The 17502-nt window shown below is 36.1% G+C and overlaps 4 protein-coding genes across 4 annotated transcripts in view; 3 read left to right on the top strand and 1 right to left on the bottom strand.

Moving 5' to 3' along the window:
• LOC104707479 (ubiquitin carboxyl-terminal hydrolase MINDY-1-like) lies at positions 4417-8661 on the top strand. Its single transcript, XM_010423836.2, has 13 exons — positions 4417-4806; positions 5153-5271; positions 5360-5466; positions 5552-5639; positions 5952-6657; positions 6806-7036; positions 7134-7188; positions 7279-7360; positions 7449-7529; positions 7663-7776; positions 7877-7926; positions 8050-8170; positions 8392-8661. The coding sequence occupies exons 1-13, from the start codon at positions 4572-4574 to the stop codon at positions 8485-8487; spliced, it is 2085 nt and encodes a 694-aa protein (XP_010422138.1). The 5' UTR covers positions 4417-4571; the 3' UTR covers positions 8488-8661.
• On the top strand, positions 9119-9958 carry LOC109125959 (uncharacterized protein At4g04775-like). Its single transcript, XM_019228778.1, has 2 exons — positions 9119-9607; positions 9692-9958. Exons 1-2 carry the CDS (start codon positions 9434-9436, stop codon positions 9956-9958), a joined length of 441 nt encoding a protein of 146 aa, XP_019084323.1. The 5' UTR covers positions 9119-9433.
• On the bottom strand, positions 10167-12458 carry LOC104709673. The gene is made up of 6 exons (XM_019228777.1): positions 11427-12458; positions 11159-11353; positions 10939-11101; positions 10764-10851; positions 10375-10601; positions 10167-10240 (listed from the first exon to the last, which is right to left on the bottom strand). Exons 1-6 carry the CDS (start codon positions 12456-12458, stop codon positions 10167-10169), a joined length of 1779 nt encoding a protein of 592 aa, XP_019084322.1.
• Positions 13276-17502, top strand: part of LOC104707478 (phospholipase D gamma 1-like) — an 8590-nt gene continuing 4363 nt past the window's right edge. The window contains exons 1-10 of the mRNA XM_019228776.1: positions 13276-14581; positions 15212-15328; positions 15427-15621; positions 15713-15961; positions 16096-16164; positions 16253-16400; positions 16482-16630; positions 16725-16919; positions 17006-17203; positions 17324-17500. Of these exons, the coding sequence (XP_019084321.1) occupies positions 13610-14581; positions 15212-15328; positions 15427-15621; positions 15713-15961; positions 16096-16164; positions 16253-16400; positions 16482-16630; positions 16725-16919; positions 17006-17203; positions 17324-17500 (2469 nt within the window). The 5' untranslated portion in view covers positions 13276-13609. The remainder of the gene's footprint in view (positions 14582-15211; positions 15329-15426; positions 15622-15712; positions 15962-16095; positions 16165-16252; positions 16401-16481; positions 16631-16724; positions 16920-17005; positions 17204-17323; positions 17501-17502) is intronic.

Raw genomic sequence — 17502 nt, 5'->3', positions numbered from 1 at the left:
AATGACTCCAAAGTCAAAAAAACTAATATACTATTCGTTCTAGATCTAAAGAAATGCAATATTGACTAAGATCATAGGTTAAAAGCTTGATAAATATAGCTCACATAGATGTTTAAGTTAGGATAAATCAAATAACTCACATTGTGTGATAGATTATATATGGGATGTGAGATATTATGTTGTTTCATCTATTCTAGTTATAGTTTTGTATTTAAAGGTATATCGGTAGTTTGTCCCAAAACAAAAAAAAGGTATATCGGTAGATGAAATATAAGTAGAACCTCTAGGTTAACACTGTGTAGTTTTGCGCCAATGTTATTAAGAAGGCCCAATTATTTTCCATAATAAAACCTGTCGCAGTTAAAAACAAAATCCCTAGTCTTTTTCATTCATCTTTTATAAAATAAGAAAATAAAATATATATATATATATTATTATAAAATTAAAAACTTAAATCGCTCTTTTATAAATCCAAACCGATATATAATTTATACTAATTGTAAAATCTAAACTCTAACCATCTCATTTGTAAACCCAAACCGACATATAATTTCATTTTAATTGTAAAATATAAACCTTAACTATCTCATGTGTAAATCCAAACCGACATATAATTTTGTTCTAATTATAAAATTTAAACCCTTACCACCTCATTTGTAAACTCAAACTGACATATAATTTCGTTTTAATTGCAAAATCTAAACCCTAATTCTCATGTATAATATCAAACCGATATATAACCTCGTTTAATTATAAAATCCAAACCAAAGGATTTATTTGTTTCATTAATTTGTTTGCTTTTTAATTTAATTTTGATTTAGTTTTTAAATAAAATATTAGATAGAACATTCTCATTGGTTGAGAGGGGAGGGGATGAATACAAAGGTTTAGATTTTTCCAAAAACAAAGGGATTATTATGGATTTTGCCACTTTTCACTCCAATTATTTTGAATCTGCTATTTTCTTCAAATATTTTAGATTTACCACTTTTAATCACTTTAAAATCTATACATTTGTGAAATTTTTTTGCTAAAAAACATACTTCATAACAAATACTAAACCCTACATAATGTGTAAAATTGTGTTTAAAAATCTTGAAAAATGGTAAATCCATAAGATTTTAGCCAAAATGGCAAAATCCATAAATGCCACTAAAAAAGTGGCTTTTTCATAATTAACTCCAAAAAAAAATGCCAAATTTATCAAAATAAAATTATTTTTTTGTTAAAAACAAAAAAAAAAAATTAATGTCTATTTTTTTAAATTTTCGTTTTCTTTTTACTTGACCTTGACCAATTTAGTACTTATTGCCTATGACCATCAAACAAATCAATTGTAGGAGCTGTTTGTGAAATAATCTATAGACGTAATACTGTCTGTATCTTAACCATGTGTACTGGTCTTAGTACAAACGAAATAGCAGATTTGATAGAGTTAGACATGTCAATTAGGATCAAAGCATGTGGACTGGCACGATTCGGTCATAAAAAACATTGGGTTTGGACTTACATATATATGTTCAGAAAAAATCGGGCATTTCGGATTTAACCCATTCGGGCTATAGGATTTTTTGGGTTTAGCCCGACCGGGCTCGGAACAACCCGAAAAACCTTTTAACAATTATATTTGTACTTTTTGTTAATATTTTTGTTTGATTATAATATTTGATTAATGATTTATTGTAAATAAAGTCCACATGTACATGATTCAGTGAAGACAGTTTAAAACTCTAATCCTAGTTTTCATATTTACTTAATAACCTTATTTAATACTTTTAAAATTTTTATCTATGATATTTTATATGAATTATATATTGTTTTACTTGGTTAAAGTATTAAAATATTATTTAGTTTTAAACTTTTTCTTTTAAATTAAGTTGATTGTAGTAAATATAGATGAGTTATTAATTTTTTGATTGATTTGTTTTACAGTGTATCTTTAAACACTGGTTTTTTAAACTTATAAGTTTAAATTTGATTTCTACGATAAGTCCAAAAAAGGCTGAAAAACCTTGTAATCCTGTTAGGATCAAGTTCGGGCTTTGAAATATAGGCTCGGAAATATTTTGAATCGGACTCAAATACATGTAGGTTTTACGGGTTTTAGGCCGGGGCGGATCAGACCAGCCCGATGGACACCCTTAGACAGAGGCTAGACGCGTGGTGGTTCCTAATGTATATTCGTTAATTAGGCTTATATTTTTTGTGATTTTTTTTTTTTTTCTTTTTCATTCAATAACAACAGCCCATTTACTTGTTCATTATTAACACATTTGTCTGATTTGGCATGCTCGTACTAGGATTGTGGGTTGTGATTTTATTTTCTTGGCATGCTTATTCTTGTTCAAGCTTACGATATCCACCTGGTCTTGCCAACGCCATATCATATGGCCCATATGCATGCTATTTTTGTTACATTTTCCTTTTGAAAAAAAATCATTAGAGTAAAATGGAAATAATTTATTGGATCAAAACTATAGACCTTAAAACACAAGAAACAAAATTGAGCCAAAACAATAATAATGAATTCGTCGAGCACAAAGGCAGAGAGTGGCCGATCGAACGAACCAATTTTTTTCATAAGTTTAAATGGAACTATATATATATATAATCACTATTCGGAACTTGTACTATAATCACTATATATATATATAATCACTATTCAAAATAATAATTAAAAAGGTAATTTTTTAACTTGTACTATTACTTTTAAATTTCAATGAAATTTTTTTTTTTACACTTTCATTTTCTTAAACATATGTTTATATTAAAGTAAAATAAATACTGAAAGGAAAAGAACTATTTTCATAGATTCCTCCAAAACATTTAATAGATTCCCATCTTCTCTCTTTCCATTGTGTCTACGGAGCTTTAAAACACAGAGTATGCTTTAACAAAAAAAAAAACATTTAATAGATTCCTCCAAACTATTTTCATAGATTCCTCCTATATCATTTAAACACTTGTATATTTCCCTTTTTTGTTGGTCAAAAATGAAACACACATGTACGTATAAATTTTCGTGTAGGGACTAAAATAAAAAAATTAGCACTTACTAATTATTTCGAAAATGTATAAAATTATTTCGAAAAATTTACTGCAAGTGATTGTAATATTTTATAACCACAAAAAAAAAATTGTGAATAAATAACCGTCTCTTCCTTTGCGACTCAAAGGGCGATCGAAGACAAACTAAGAATCCACAGTTTTTGGCCGGCGTTAGTCTCTCCGGCGTCGGTCACCTTCATCTCTAGTTTTTACTTTTCTTTATTTCTGCAAATTTCTGGTTTTCATAGTGTAAATAACGGCAAACCACAGATTTCAGATCTATGCTCTTAACCATATTGTGACGGTGGTGATATATGTTTCTCTTCCAGTGATTCAAGATTTGGGCTTTCACTCGCTTCTGCTGTATTCTCCAATTTCGATAGCCTATCATCTTAAATTGCCGTATTAGTCAGATTCATCCGATCGATGTCCGTTGTCTCATGTAATACCGATTCATTTGAATCGGGATGGTTGTCCCTATATAGGGTTTGTTTCCGGTGGTATTCTTCACCAGCGTTATCTCCGGTTCTCAACCGATGATTCTTCTCTGCACCATTTGTGTGGAGATATCATTTGGATTTTCGATCCGGGAATCAACAAATTAACCATCTCGCTTGGAGGTGGTCTACGCAGGCTTTGTATTGGCCTTCGACTTTCAACGACATGGTCTGATGATGATGTTCTCTCTATTCATCGGTCAAAAAGTTTAGGTGTTATGAACGGAGAAACCATGTTTACAAACCGGCAAAGACGCATACAACGTTTCAAAAGACATGATCCAGGAGCTTTTCAAGCAACATATCAGTATATTGGTTTAATCAAAGTGATGCGAAAAGCATTTAGGAGTTTCATCTACAAGATGTTAGTCTTTTACGAGTATAGGAAAAAGGGACTTAACATATTTTATTTGTTGCCTGTAAGGCTTCCGTTAAGAAAGTAGGGTTACTTCTACTTTTTCGTCAAAATTGTGTTCAATTTCCTTTATTTGTTTTGATGGTTGTATTTGAATTGTTCATGTATCAATCATATATTATGTAACATGTTTATAATAATATAATTGTTTGCCGGTTGAAAAAAAAAACACAAAAAAAAATTAGGAATAAAAGACAATTAAAAGATGACTTTTTATTTAGGGCGGTGTTAAAGAAATTAAGAATATTGTAATTAGAGAAGATACGCACTAAAGATACCAAAAATTGGTTTATCAAACCGTATTGGTTTAATGTAACCATAAATTTAATACCGAATCGAAATCGAACCAACTGATGATTAGTCACTATAATTTCATCCATTCCGGAATTATGATTTGGTACATACCGGTTTAATTCAGTATCACCACCTTACCATAAAAGTTTCATTCTCAAAATATAAATTAAATCCTCTTTTGCACTCTCTCGCTCGCTTCCTCTTTCGATTTGGATCAGAGAAAAAACAAACATTTCTTCGGAAATTTCAATTTTTGTTTCTTCTTCTTCGATCGAGAGAATTTGACTTTTGATTCGGTTTGATCATCGTCGCTATCAATGGCGACCGCTTCATCTTCTCCTCATCCTCCTCCGTCAGACTCGCCGAGCGAAGAGACGCAGACGAATCAAGAAGCGATGATACAACACGATTTGCCAAAGGAAGCTACTACTACCAACACTACGGAGGAGGAGGAGGAGGTTTTGTATAAAACGAAATCGATTCAGTTCCTTGGACGAACCACTCCTATCATTCTCCAAAACGAAAATGGACCTTGTCCTTTGTTAGCAATTTGTATGTCTTCCTTCCTTCCTCTTCCATTTTCGTTTTCACCTTAGGGTTGGTTAAAAACTTCTATTAGGGATTTGGAAAAGTGGAATTGATTCGTTTAGATCGTTGATTGTTTAGGTTATGGTTACTGATTTTGTGGAATTTGTGAGACAAATTGAAGAATCGGTGATTAGGTTTGCTGGTTCCGTACAATGTAATGGGGTGTTCTTTCTCTAATCGTTCATTTGATTCTTAGTGTGCCGATCATCAGATTTCTTTGGTAGTTTAAGCTAAGGAGTGTATATTCGTATATGTTAACCTTTTTGAAACTTTGTCTGCTTCATAATGCATTGATTGTTGGATGCAACAGGTAATGTTCTTCTCTTGAGAAACAACTTGAATCTAAATCCCGACTGTTATGAGGTGTCGCAAGAGAGATTGATGTCTCTTGTGGTCGACAGACTGATTGATTCCAACAGTAAAGTCAATGTAAATAAGCTCATGTTCTTTATAATTATCTTTATGGCCTGAATTTATTTGGATGAACTTAAGTTTTTTTTTTTTTTCGAAATGGCAGAACAAAGATGAAGGATATATTGAGAATCAACAACAGAACATTGCGGATGCAATTGATCTTCTTCCACGGCTTACGACTGGAATTGATGTCAATATTAAATTCAGGAGGTTAATACTTACTTTGTCATCTGTTTCTCCTTCTACTATGTAGTAATTGCTATCATAATCATATGATTCTTTTACCTGGTTGCAGGATTGATGATTTTGAGTTTACACCTGAATGTGCAATATTTGATTTGCTAGACATTCCTTTATATCATGGATGGATAGTTGATCCCCAGGTATATCCTTTTGTTTCATTCTTTATCTGAATGATTCCATCTGTTCATTAGTATAGGCCGTTGACATTTTTATTTATTTCTTTCTTGTTCTTTTGTGTGTGGATGTTTGAGATGTGGGGTCATCTTCTCTTTTTTATCTTCTTGAGAGTTGAGAAACAAAACATAGGCTACTTTATTCTTTATATCCATTGTTTGGCTCGTTATGGAGTGGAACAGTGGTCAAGAGCACTTCTTAAAAAGATGGTGTCTTTATCAATCTTGGGTCTCTAGTAAACAAATTGATTTAATTGCTTCCCCTGTGCATACCTACAGGATGTCGAAGCAGCTAATGCAATAGGCAGCAAGTCATATAATGCTCTAATGGGTGAGCTAGTTGCACTGGAGACGCAGAATGTGGAGGCTCGAGGTGATCAAAATCCTGGAGAAGATTCTGTTGATTTTGCTGCGGCAACTACTGCAGCTTTAGGGGTCCCTTCACCATGTCTTTTGAAAACAAGATCTTTTGATGAATCTCCACCTGCTGCTGCAGAGCTTCACAGAATGAGAAAGGGGGATCTTGAAGAAGAAACAGAGTTGTTGCAAGCCTTGCAATTATCACAGGGGCAGGGGAATGATTCAGCTCCAAACACTCACGAAGACTCAACCAATCAAGACTCTGCGTTCACATTTTCAGATGCAAGTCCAACTAGCACCCATTGTACTAATATCAGCCAGCTAGAACAGTTCAAATCTGATGATGATAAAGTATCAGAAAATGATAGGAATATGATCAAAGTTGGGGAATTTCAGACATCAATTACAACCAAAAGTGAGGATCATAACCATGTTCAATCATCTTCTAAGGAACCTGAATGTGGAGCGGCTTTTGATGTTGAGAATGTGAGTAGCAGCAAAGAGGCCATTGTCCATGCAACTTCTTCTGAGGGACTCTCTGTGGATAAGTCTAATATGGAGTCAACCAAAATGGAACAAAGTTCTGAGAGTTTACTCAAGTCTGATGCAGCTTCTATTGGTCCTGGTAGTTTTTGCTCTTTCATAGATGAAGTAACCTTATAGATGTCTCTTTACATAATTAAACCTATTTCTGCATCTTATATACGAGTACTGGCTAAAATTGCAAAATATTAGATACAAAAATTCTCACGCAATGCCTATTGCATCTCCAGATGTTAGTTGCACATCTCACCATGATGGTGTACCCAATGCTTTTACCTCACCCGTATCTACCGATGAACCTATGTATGAAGGTGAGGAATGTGTAAACACAGTGGCTCCAGTTTGTGCAGACAAAGAACCCGTTTACGAAGGTGAGTCACTTCTTGGTAAAAGGGTTGGGAAGAATGTTGGTGATTGTTCTTCCGTAGGAAGGGCTATGGATGGGCTCTCTGCAAAAGAAGGTAAAACTCTATCTAATCTACTTGAGATATGCTCTCTATGCTCTTATTCACATGTTTCCATATATTCTTGATATAAAATTGTTCTCGAGTTTTTCAGGTGAACTAATCAGGAACTTTATGAAGAATAGTGCCAGTCAATTAACCTTTTGTGGGTGCGTGGTCTTATTCATGGTTGAGAAGTTATATTCTTTCATTGACTACACTGCTCTTATCTTACATCTATCATTGATCATATCTTACAGTCTCTTTCGCTTGCAAGAGGGTCTTAAAGAACGTGAACTCTGTGTTTTTTTCCGCAACAATCATTTCTGCACCATGTTCAAGGTTAGTTTGATTTGTAGACGTTTCCATCTTTTGAATTGTAACAGGTTAATTCCAATTGTATACTTCTTTTTGCTGTCTTTTTTGTCAGTATGAAGGTGAACTTTATCTTTTGGCTACAGATCAAGGTTACCTGAATCAGCCTGATTTGGTTTGGGAAAAATTAAACGAGGTATCAGCAAAGTTAACTTATTCAGTATTTGTCTTAGCAGCTAATTTTGGCCTCAAAGGAGATAATTTTTGCCCACAATCTCTTTAACGCTATGGCTTGTTGTGACCACTATTGACATGCAATCTGGTTACAGGTTAATGGCGACACTGCATTCATGACTGCCACCTTCAAGGACTTCAAAGTTGACAGCAGCACAGGTGGCGCAAGTGGCACATGGGATGAAAGAAACGCAGTCACAAATACTGCTGTATGTTATCCTCATTACATTGTCGTTAATCTATGCAAGATTTGTTTCTTTGAATATCTTTTATCATTTTTTTAATCTCTTGGTTCCCCGTCTCTCACAGGATTACCTTGCCAGCATCAACAATGTGGTGGACACAGACATAGAAGTCAAGTAATTATCTATACCTTTCTTTGACCACTAACCCATTGTCTCTCACTAGGAACACATTTTGTTATAAATGTCCTCTTTAGAACATGTTTTTATGATTGTTTGATTTCCATGGTTACTATGCAGCTCTGATCTACAACTGGCAATAGCTTTGCAACAGCAAGAGTTTGAGGACCAGAGCCCACGCAGTAATCCAACTCCGCAACCAACAGGTGTTGCTGCCTCACGATTGGTCACTGGTCCACAGGTATTTGATTACTACTCATAACACTATATTATCTTGGAAAAAAATTGAATAGTATATTCTAGAAAAGCGGGTATTTTGAGAAAAAGGTAAATTATGATGTGACTTGCACATTGCAATATTATACTACGATGATCAAGAATCTCACTGGAAAGGGGAATAGCTTTGGTTGTTTCGGTGTTTTCATGAATGTTAATGATCAGTTATTGTACTGAACATTGCAGGTACCAAGGAGCAGCCATAGGCCATCATCAGCTGCGTCGTCTAGACATGACGGCAAATCCCCTAAAGATAAAGATAGCAAATGTAGAATCATGTAAATTCTCGTGTCAATTCTGTAAATCCCAAACTCTTTTTTTTCTTTCTCCCTAACTAATTTTAAGCTTTTTAATTTGTCTGGTTTTAACTTTTAACTCGAAAAAAATAAATAAACTGTAATTGCGCTTTGCTTAAACTAATTTTCGTTGCTCATAATTCAGAGCTTTTTCTTTTTATCCTTGTGTGTTGTGACTTGTGAGAACTGAGAATTACCATTTCGCCTGTGATCGCCGTTAGTAATTTTTTTGACGGAGAATATTGTGTGATGTTATTTCATGTTTTTACTTTTTAGTATAAATATAATTCTGCTTAGCCGGCTCGGTTTGACTAACCTCCCAACTTTTTCAAGTTGCTAATCGGAGAATGTGATTGTTAAGAACTTATTAGTACTACTATTTAGCTAATCATATCTGACTAATTACAATAATAAATTAAGAAAATCCTACAGATTATTTCCCAAAATCCATCTATTTCAAATTTGAAAGTTCTTTACAAACTAACAACGTCAACTTTTCTTTATTTTTGTTTTGTCTTTCTGTATAAGACAGTGATGTGCTAGGAGACCACGACTGAGATAATTTGAATCCACTAGAGATGTTGGAGGAAAGACGTCCTATTTACCCTTCAAAACTACTATATCGTACTAATTATCCATGGAACTTTGACCTCCTATTAGAACCCTTCCAATTTATATCCTCCTTCTAATTCTCTCCGAATTAATACTTTTATGTCCATTTCCCCATCTGCCTGGATTTACACGGTTTTGTTACTAAACCCGATAGAAACCCATGTTAAACCGGTATGAAAGCAATTTATAATCCGGTAACATTTAGAACCCGACCCGACTATTTCTTCTTCTATTTTAAAACGATAACCCCAAATTCTTACTAAGAACCCTAAAAATCGAAATTGAAGAAAATCCAAATTTGTCTCTTTTTTCTCAAAATCATGAGTAATATTTCTGGATCTTCGAGTAGTTCGACAAATGTCCACGAAAGAGGAAGAGTTGTTGGTGTACCTAAGAGATGTTGGAGTGGAGAAGCAATTGTGGCCAAAAATTCAAAATCCGACCATAACCCAAATCGACGATACTTTCGTTGTGTGTATGCAGCTGGAAATAAGGTAATACAAAGTAGAACTTATTATTTGGCTTATGAATATTGATAAGGTTCTAAACGATAACCAAATGAATTGTCCATGGTGTAGCTTATGAATGACAATCACGTTTTCAAGTGGATCGATGAGGCTTTGTTGGATGAGGTGGAGACAATGAAAGAGTTCATATCAGAGACAATGAAGGTTGAGAAGAAGATGCAAATGGAGCTTGAGAAGAAGATGGAAATGGAGCTTGAGAAAGTGATATTTGAGAGGATTGAAGATGTAAAAGCTGAATTTAAATCCAGGATGAATAAGATGATAATTGTTTCAGTATTAGGTTGTATGATCATCTTTGGTCTAGTTAAGCTAATATGATGAAATTGTATGTTGTTTTCTATGTTGGTTTTGTATGAGACAAAATGTTTTTAAGAGATGATGTTATCTTGTTTGAAAATACATTCATGTTCAAAAGAGTACATCCGACCATAGTTAATAATAAGGTTCAAAAGAGAGACAGACCATACAAAGACAGAACAACATATGTTCTGAAACAGGTCATAAAACCAAAAAAAAACAGTCCTACTTATGCTAATCCTCCATCCCACATTACTTCTCTTGAGTGAGACAACCTTGAGAAGATTCCACTTGAGTTCCACCCTACAAATTTAATCAAATATTAGAATTAATTTAATAAAACAAAGAACCATTGTTGTATCACAAATGAATCAATTTAGAAAGAAAACTAACATGTGTTGTATTCTTCTTATTCTTCTTCTTCTGGTGGTACCTACAGTTATGATCAGCTGCACCACAAATCCCACAATGCATGATTCTTTTCTTTTGCTTTGGTTGCTTCTTGGTAGGTGACTCATTAACACCTTTCTTCCTCTTCTTGTCGATCTTCTCATCGTCCGGCTTTGGAGGTGGATACACATTTTCACCCCCAGTGGAAGGCCAAAAGCGTGGACCTCTTTGTGGAACAAGCCCGTCTGTGTAGTTCTGTCTCCACTTAGCAGTTCTGAACCATTCACACACATAGTCTTCAGCTACCAGTGTCTTCTTGATTATCAGTCCGTAAGCATGTTCGCATGGGATTCCACATATCTAAAACTTCATGCAGGTACAAGTTCTGGCATTTAAACAAACTCGGTGTTTGTCGTATCCCAGGTAAACTTCATACGCTCCATTTGTGCTGGGAGATACAAAGCATGTAGAAGCTGCCTTATGCTCATTAGCAAGGAAACGGGTCACATAAGGAGTGTATAATCCTGTCACATCCGACCATATAGAGTACATATAAATGAATAAGAATAAAACATATAAATGAATAAGAATAAGAGTGTAGTCTTACTAACCTTCATGTGAATAAGAAATAGCAGACCGTTTAGCAATTCGAACCATGGCAAGCCTTCTAACAGTCTCCAACATAGCCACAAATGGTTTCTCTCTCGCCTTGTTGATTGTATTGTTGAAAGACTCCACTGAGTTGTTTTCAACATCCTCACAATAGCTGCCAATCTTGTGGAATGCCCTACATCATGTCTTTGATTTAGTCTTCATGACATCTTCATAGACCTTGCTATCATATGCGTGAATCCTCTCCAATCCCTCTTCGTAATCTCTAGTGTTGTAGCTCCAAGCTAGATCCCAAAGCAGTTTCTTCAATTGCTTCTTGTTTGGATGAGTCTTCTTTAGGTTACCATAAATGTGCCTAACACATTTACGATGCTCAATCTTTGGTAATTCTAACTCAACAGCCTTAATCAATCCCTGAAACAAAGTTAAATTCATTAGAAACTGATCCAAATCACACAAAGCATAAAACATAACAAAAAAAAAATACCTTTTGGCGATCAGAAACCATAATGTAACCATCTCCATCACCTAACTCCAAGTCTATCTTCAGCCTATTCACAAACCAGCTCCAATTATCTGTGTTCTCAACCTGAACAACACTCCATGCTATTGGATAGATAGCATTGTCTGCATCTCTTCCTAAAGCCACCAACAACTGACCCTTAATCTTTTCCTTCAAGAAGCAACCATCAACCCCAATTAGTGGCCTGCAGGTTTTTTTCCATGTTTTCCTAAGAACATCAAAGCATACATAGAATCGCTTAAACACATCATGACCAGCGTCATTCTTCACCGTATCAATCTCTACCACAGACCCTTGATTTGCTTCCAATATCTCAGCTCCATAGTCTCGAAGACGTTCAAATTGAGTGTCATATTCACTCGCTATCCATGCCAATGCCTTTCTCCTAGCAGCTTGACATTGACCTCTCGTAGCTGATATCTTCCACTTCTCCATTATGGTCTGTTCCATCTTTAAAGGCATGTAATAATCTGGTTCTTCTCTAATCTTATCAAGAAATAACCTAGCTATGACTGGGACCTTAAACATCTCACATTCTCCATTAGGCACACAAACATGGGTGTTCGTGTACTTCGTAATCCTCCACATCGACTCATTATGAAGAGACGCAGCATAAACTTTCCATTGACATTTTCCCTTAGCACCAACACACCTAAACCCGATTCTATCTCTATCGTACCTGTATTGCTTCAGATTACAACCTGTTGCCAGTGCATAGTCAGTCACACACTCCTTAAACGCGATTCCATTGTAGAATCTCTGCCCTTTATACATTATACCATCGCCACGAACGATCGGTGTCCCCCCACGCGCGGCACCACCACGACCATTACCCTCAGACTCGTCGTCACTCTCTGGATACACGTTATGACGAATCGATTCCTCCGTTTCTGTAAAATCTGTCGCAAGCTTATCGATATGAAATTCATCTCGATCCTTGCCTTCCTCGTCGAACTCCACTCCAATAGGTGGATTAACAACGGGGACTAACGCCATCCCAAGAGCCAAGAGCAAGAGATAACAAAACGATTCGAAGAAAGAAGAATCAATTTAGGGATCTAGGGTTCGTCGATGGAAAGGGAAAAAACGATTTGGGGATTTTTGGGTTTTTTAGGTTAAGTGATCTAATCGGGTTGTAATCGGGTTGTAATCGGGTTGTCAATTGGTTAATAATGGTTTAATTTGGTTATTTTGGTTAATAAGAATTGTCTGTCGGTTAACTAAAACAGTAAACCGTGTTAATCGACGTCGATGGGGAAATAGATGAGAAGATTAATTTAATTGGGGAAATAGACATAAAAGTATTAATTCGGGGGGAATTAGAAGGAGGATATAAGCTGGAAGGGGTTCTAGTAGGAGGTCAAAGTTTCAGGGATAATCGGTACGATATGGTAGTTTTGAGGGGTAAATAGGACGTTTTTCCGATGTTGGAAATTACGGTTCATAATTAAAGAAGATTTCAACTACGAAAATTCCATTACATAACATATCAAAATTAAGGAAGATTCCATTACATAAAAATGTCACAGTTTTTTTTTTTTTTTTTTTAAACTATCCTCCTATTTGATTTAATTTAATGATTGTGTCGAATATTTACTTGTTGTTCATATCCAATCAAATTGAAGTTTACATCAAATGAGGGACCAGAGAATATAGACAGTTTCTAAAGCAGCCCTATAACAAAAGAAGTGGAAGTCTTCTTCTTAGTCGTCACTTAAATACAAATAAATTTATTTTGGCATTTGTGTTTGATTATAAGTGAAATAATTACCAAAATACAAATAGTGGTCATTAAATGGTAGAACGGTTCAACAACGGCAGCCCAAAAAATCTTTAAAAATTGTTCCAGCTCACTTTTTTTTTTTCCGATTCTTCCGTTTCAAGTCAACGTTTCCCTTCGTTTCCTCCCACCTTCTTCTTTACCAAAATTAAAAAATCTGAATTCCCCACATTTTTTAGATCCCCCATTTAATTCTTAGATTTGATCCGAGTTTGTATATTCTCAAAGTTTTATCCTTTTTTTTTTCTTTTTTTTATTGTTTACACTTGATCTCTCGAATACAGCCCACCAAGTGATCGATCTTTTGTCTCACTGACCTGGTTACTGAAAGTTTCCAACTTTGTGGTTTGTTTTTGATTTTGTTTCGATGGCGTATCATCCGGTTTATACTGAGACGATGTCAATGGGAGGAGGGTCAAGCCACGGGTTTGGCCAGCAATTCGTGCCCTTTGCTACGAGTAGTGGCTCTTTGAGGGTTGAGTTGTTACATGGTAACTTAGACATTTGGGTTAAGGAAGCTAAACATCTTCCTAACATGGATGGGTTCCATAACAAACTTGGTGGGATGTTGTCTGGGTTGGGAAGGAGGAACAGTACTAAAGTGGAAGGTGAGAAGTCTTCAAAGATCACAAGTGATCCTTATGTCACTGTCTCTATCTCTGGTGCTGTCATTGGTAGAACTTTCGTGATTAGCAACAGCGAGAATCCTGTTTGGATGCAGCATTTTGATGTACCCGTGGCTCATAGTGCTGCTGAAGTGCATTTTGTGGTGAAAGATAGTGATATTATTGGTTCACAGATCATGGGAGCTGTTGGTATCCCTACTGAGCAGTTGTGTTCAGGGAATAGAATCGAAGGGCTGTTTCCTATACTTAACAGTAGTGGGAAGCCTTGTAAAGCTGGTGCTGTGTTGGGTTTGTCTATTCAGTACACTCCTATGGAAAGAATGAGACTTTACCAAATGGGTGTTGGTTTTGGTAATGACTGTGTTGGAGTTCCTGGAACATACTTCCCTTTGAGGAAAGGTGGTAGGGTTACTCTGTATCAGGATGCTCATGTTGATGACGGTACTCTTCCGAGTGTACATCTCGATGGTGGGATTCAGTATAGACATGGAAAGTGCTGGGAGGATATGGCTGATGCAATAAGACAGGCAAGGAGGTTGATTTATATCACAGGTTGGTCAGTTTTCCATCCGGTTAGGCTGGTTCGTGAGAACAATGATCCGACCAAAGGTACACTAGGGGATTTGCTTAAAGACAAATCTCAAGAAGGTGTTAGAGTGTTGGTTTTGGTGTGGGATGATCCAACTTCAAGGAGCCTTCTGGGATTCAAAACAGTAAGAATCTACATAACTCTGTTTTCTCTGCTTCAGACATTCTATTTTTGTTTACCATAATATCAAGTTTACAGATATATCTCAGACTGTGTATCCTATGAATTATATGCTAGCAGATTGGCATTTGAGTAGAGAAAAAGGTTTCCATAAAGCTTATGGAGCTACATATTTCTAGATATCCACACTAGATTTCTCTTGTCTTTTCATTTGGATCTAAAGCTATCCCTTTAATTCTAGGCAGCTTCTTTGTGCGCCAATCTGAATGGTCTAATGTTTTCTTCTTAACTTTTCATATAGAAGGTTGTTTTAGTTGCATTTTCTAATTTCTTCTCTGATTTTGATAGTTAGTACTTAGTTCTAAGACTTTTTCCATTTCTCTTGTTTGAAAGTATGTTTTAGCTTCTCTGTTTGCGTTGCATGTTAAATGTATAAGATGTGAAAGTCTGTTCTTAATTTTTCAGTTTTCACATAGTTGTTTTCTCTGTGATTCTATTTAATCCGCTTACTATTCTGGATCCTGAATTCTGACACTTTTAGTTTGCTTCAATTAGACCAGTTTACATGTCTCCACTAACTGAAGCAACAATCCTTCCATCGTTTTAATGACCACTGGTTTTTTGTTGCATGTAGCAAGGAGTTATGAACACAAGCGATGAGGAGACTCGCCGTTTTTTCAAGCATTCGTCCGTGCAGGTTCTCCTTTGTCCCAGATCTGGGGGGAAAGGTCACAGCTTCATAAAAAAATCTGTAAGATGCTCATTAGTCATTAGTTACTGCATTACTGCTTAACCCCCGTGTGTTGAGCTTCATTTACTGAAAAATTTGAGTGTCATTATGATGATCAGGAAGTCGGAACGATCTACACCCATCATCAAAAAACTGTGATTGTAGATGCTGATGCAGCTCAGAACAGAAGAAAGATCGTAGCATTTGTTGGAGGGCTAGACCTGTGCAACGGACGATTTGATACTCCCAAGCATTCTCTCTTCAGGACATTAAAGACACTCCATAAAGATGACTTCCATAACCCAAATTTTGTGGTAATCATCTAAGACAAATCCTGTTTGGTTGCTATTTTGGAATTTGGTTCAACTATTCTTGATCTGTGTAAATTATTTTTTTTGGTAATAGACTACTGCAGATGATGGACCAAGAGAACCATGGCATGATCTTCACAGCAAGATTGATGGTCCAGCTGCATATGATGTGCTTGCTAATTTTGAGGAACGCTGGCTAAAAGCTTCTAAACCTCGCGGAATTGGGAAGCTAAGATCGTCTTCTGATGATTCTTTGCTTAGGATAGACAGAATTCCCGACATCATGGGACTTTCTGAAGCTTCTTCTGTTAATGATAATGATCCAGAGTCTTGGCATGTTCAGGTAATGCAGCAAGTCTCACTTGTTCAAATTACATCATTATGTGATGCTGATTATCATGATAACTCATGATGCATTATCGTTATATGTGGTGGTGACAAAAAGAATCTCATTACTTTCCATGGCTTAATCATTAGATTTTCCGTTCAATTGATTCAAGTTCAGTCAAAGGGTTTCCGAAGGACCCAAAGGAAGCTACTGGAAGAGTAAGTACAACTCGGAACAGTTTTAGCTTGTCATCTTCAGTCACCATCATGTTGCTATATTCTCTACTAATTATGTATATATGAACAGAATCTTCTATGTGGGAAGAATATTCTCATAGATATGAGCATACACGCAGCTTATGTTAAGGCCATACGGTCAGCTCAGCACTTCATCTACATTGAAAACCAATATTTTCTTGGATCATCATTCAACTGGGATTCGAACAAGGACTTGGGTAAGAAAATTGAAATCTTTTGTAGGCAAGCTCAGTTATCAATGGGTGCAGTAATAATAGCAAGGAGTTTTGGCATTGCAGGTGCTAATAATCTAATCCCGATGGAAATCGCACTTAAGATTGCTAATAAGATTAGAGCAAGGGAGAAGTTTGCTGCTTATATTGTCATTCCAATGTGGCCGGAAGGTGCTCCAACAAGTAACCCTATTCAGAGGATTCTCTACTGGCAGGTAAATAGTTTATCAGTTCTTTGCTACACAAAAAACCGATCTTGACGAAAAGTCTTGCCTTCTTTATACCGGAATTTTTTCATAATCTCTGCAGCACAAAACAATGCAAATGATGTATCAAACCATCCACAAGGCACTTGTTGAAGTTGGTCTTGATGGCCAGTTGGAGCCACAAGACTTTTTGAACTTTTTCTGTCTTGGAACCAGAGAGGTCCCTGATGGAACAGTTAGCGTATATAATAGTCCACGGACTCCACCCCAGCCAAATGCAAATGCAAATTCTTCACAGGTATACAAATACAGTTGTCTACTTTTGAATTTTTGGTTTTTGGCTCAATGGGCTTGTTTACTCACTGAAACAACAAACAAATCTAGGTGCAAGCTTTGAAGAGTCGGAGATTCATGATATATGTTCATTCCAAAGGTATGGTAGTGGATGATGAGTTTGTCTTAATTGGTTCCGCGAATATCAACCAGAGATCCTTGGAAGGAACTAGAGACACTGAAATCGCCATGGGAGGGTATCAGCCTCACCATTCATGGGCTATGAAAGGTTCTCGTCCTCGTGGTCAGGTAAAAAAACTTTCAAAGACTTTTACTTTTCAATCTGAGCTAGCATTCTATGACGTAAAACTAGAAACCCACCAGTCTATGTCCTCAGTCTGAAACCTGGTTTGTCCCAATTTCTTGCAGATTTTTGGATATAGAATGTCCTTATGGGCAGAACATCTAGGGTTTCTAGAGCAAGGTTTCGAGGAACCAGAGAACATGGAATGCGTAAGACGGGTAAGGCAATTGAGTGAGCTCAATTGGAGACAGTATGCAGCAGAGGAGGTAACAGAGATGCAAGGTCATCTTCTCAAGTATCCAGT

This window comes from Camelina sativa, chromosome 8 (genome assembly GCF_000633955.1).
Source record: "Camelina sativa cultivar DH55 chromosome 8, Cs, whole genome shotgun sequence".
NCBI lineage: Eukaryota > Viridiplantae > Streptophyta > Magnoliopsida > Brassicales > Brassicaceae > Camelina > Camelina sativa.
This window is presented reverse-complemented; position numbering and strand designations above follow the sequence as displayed.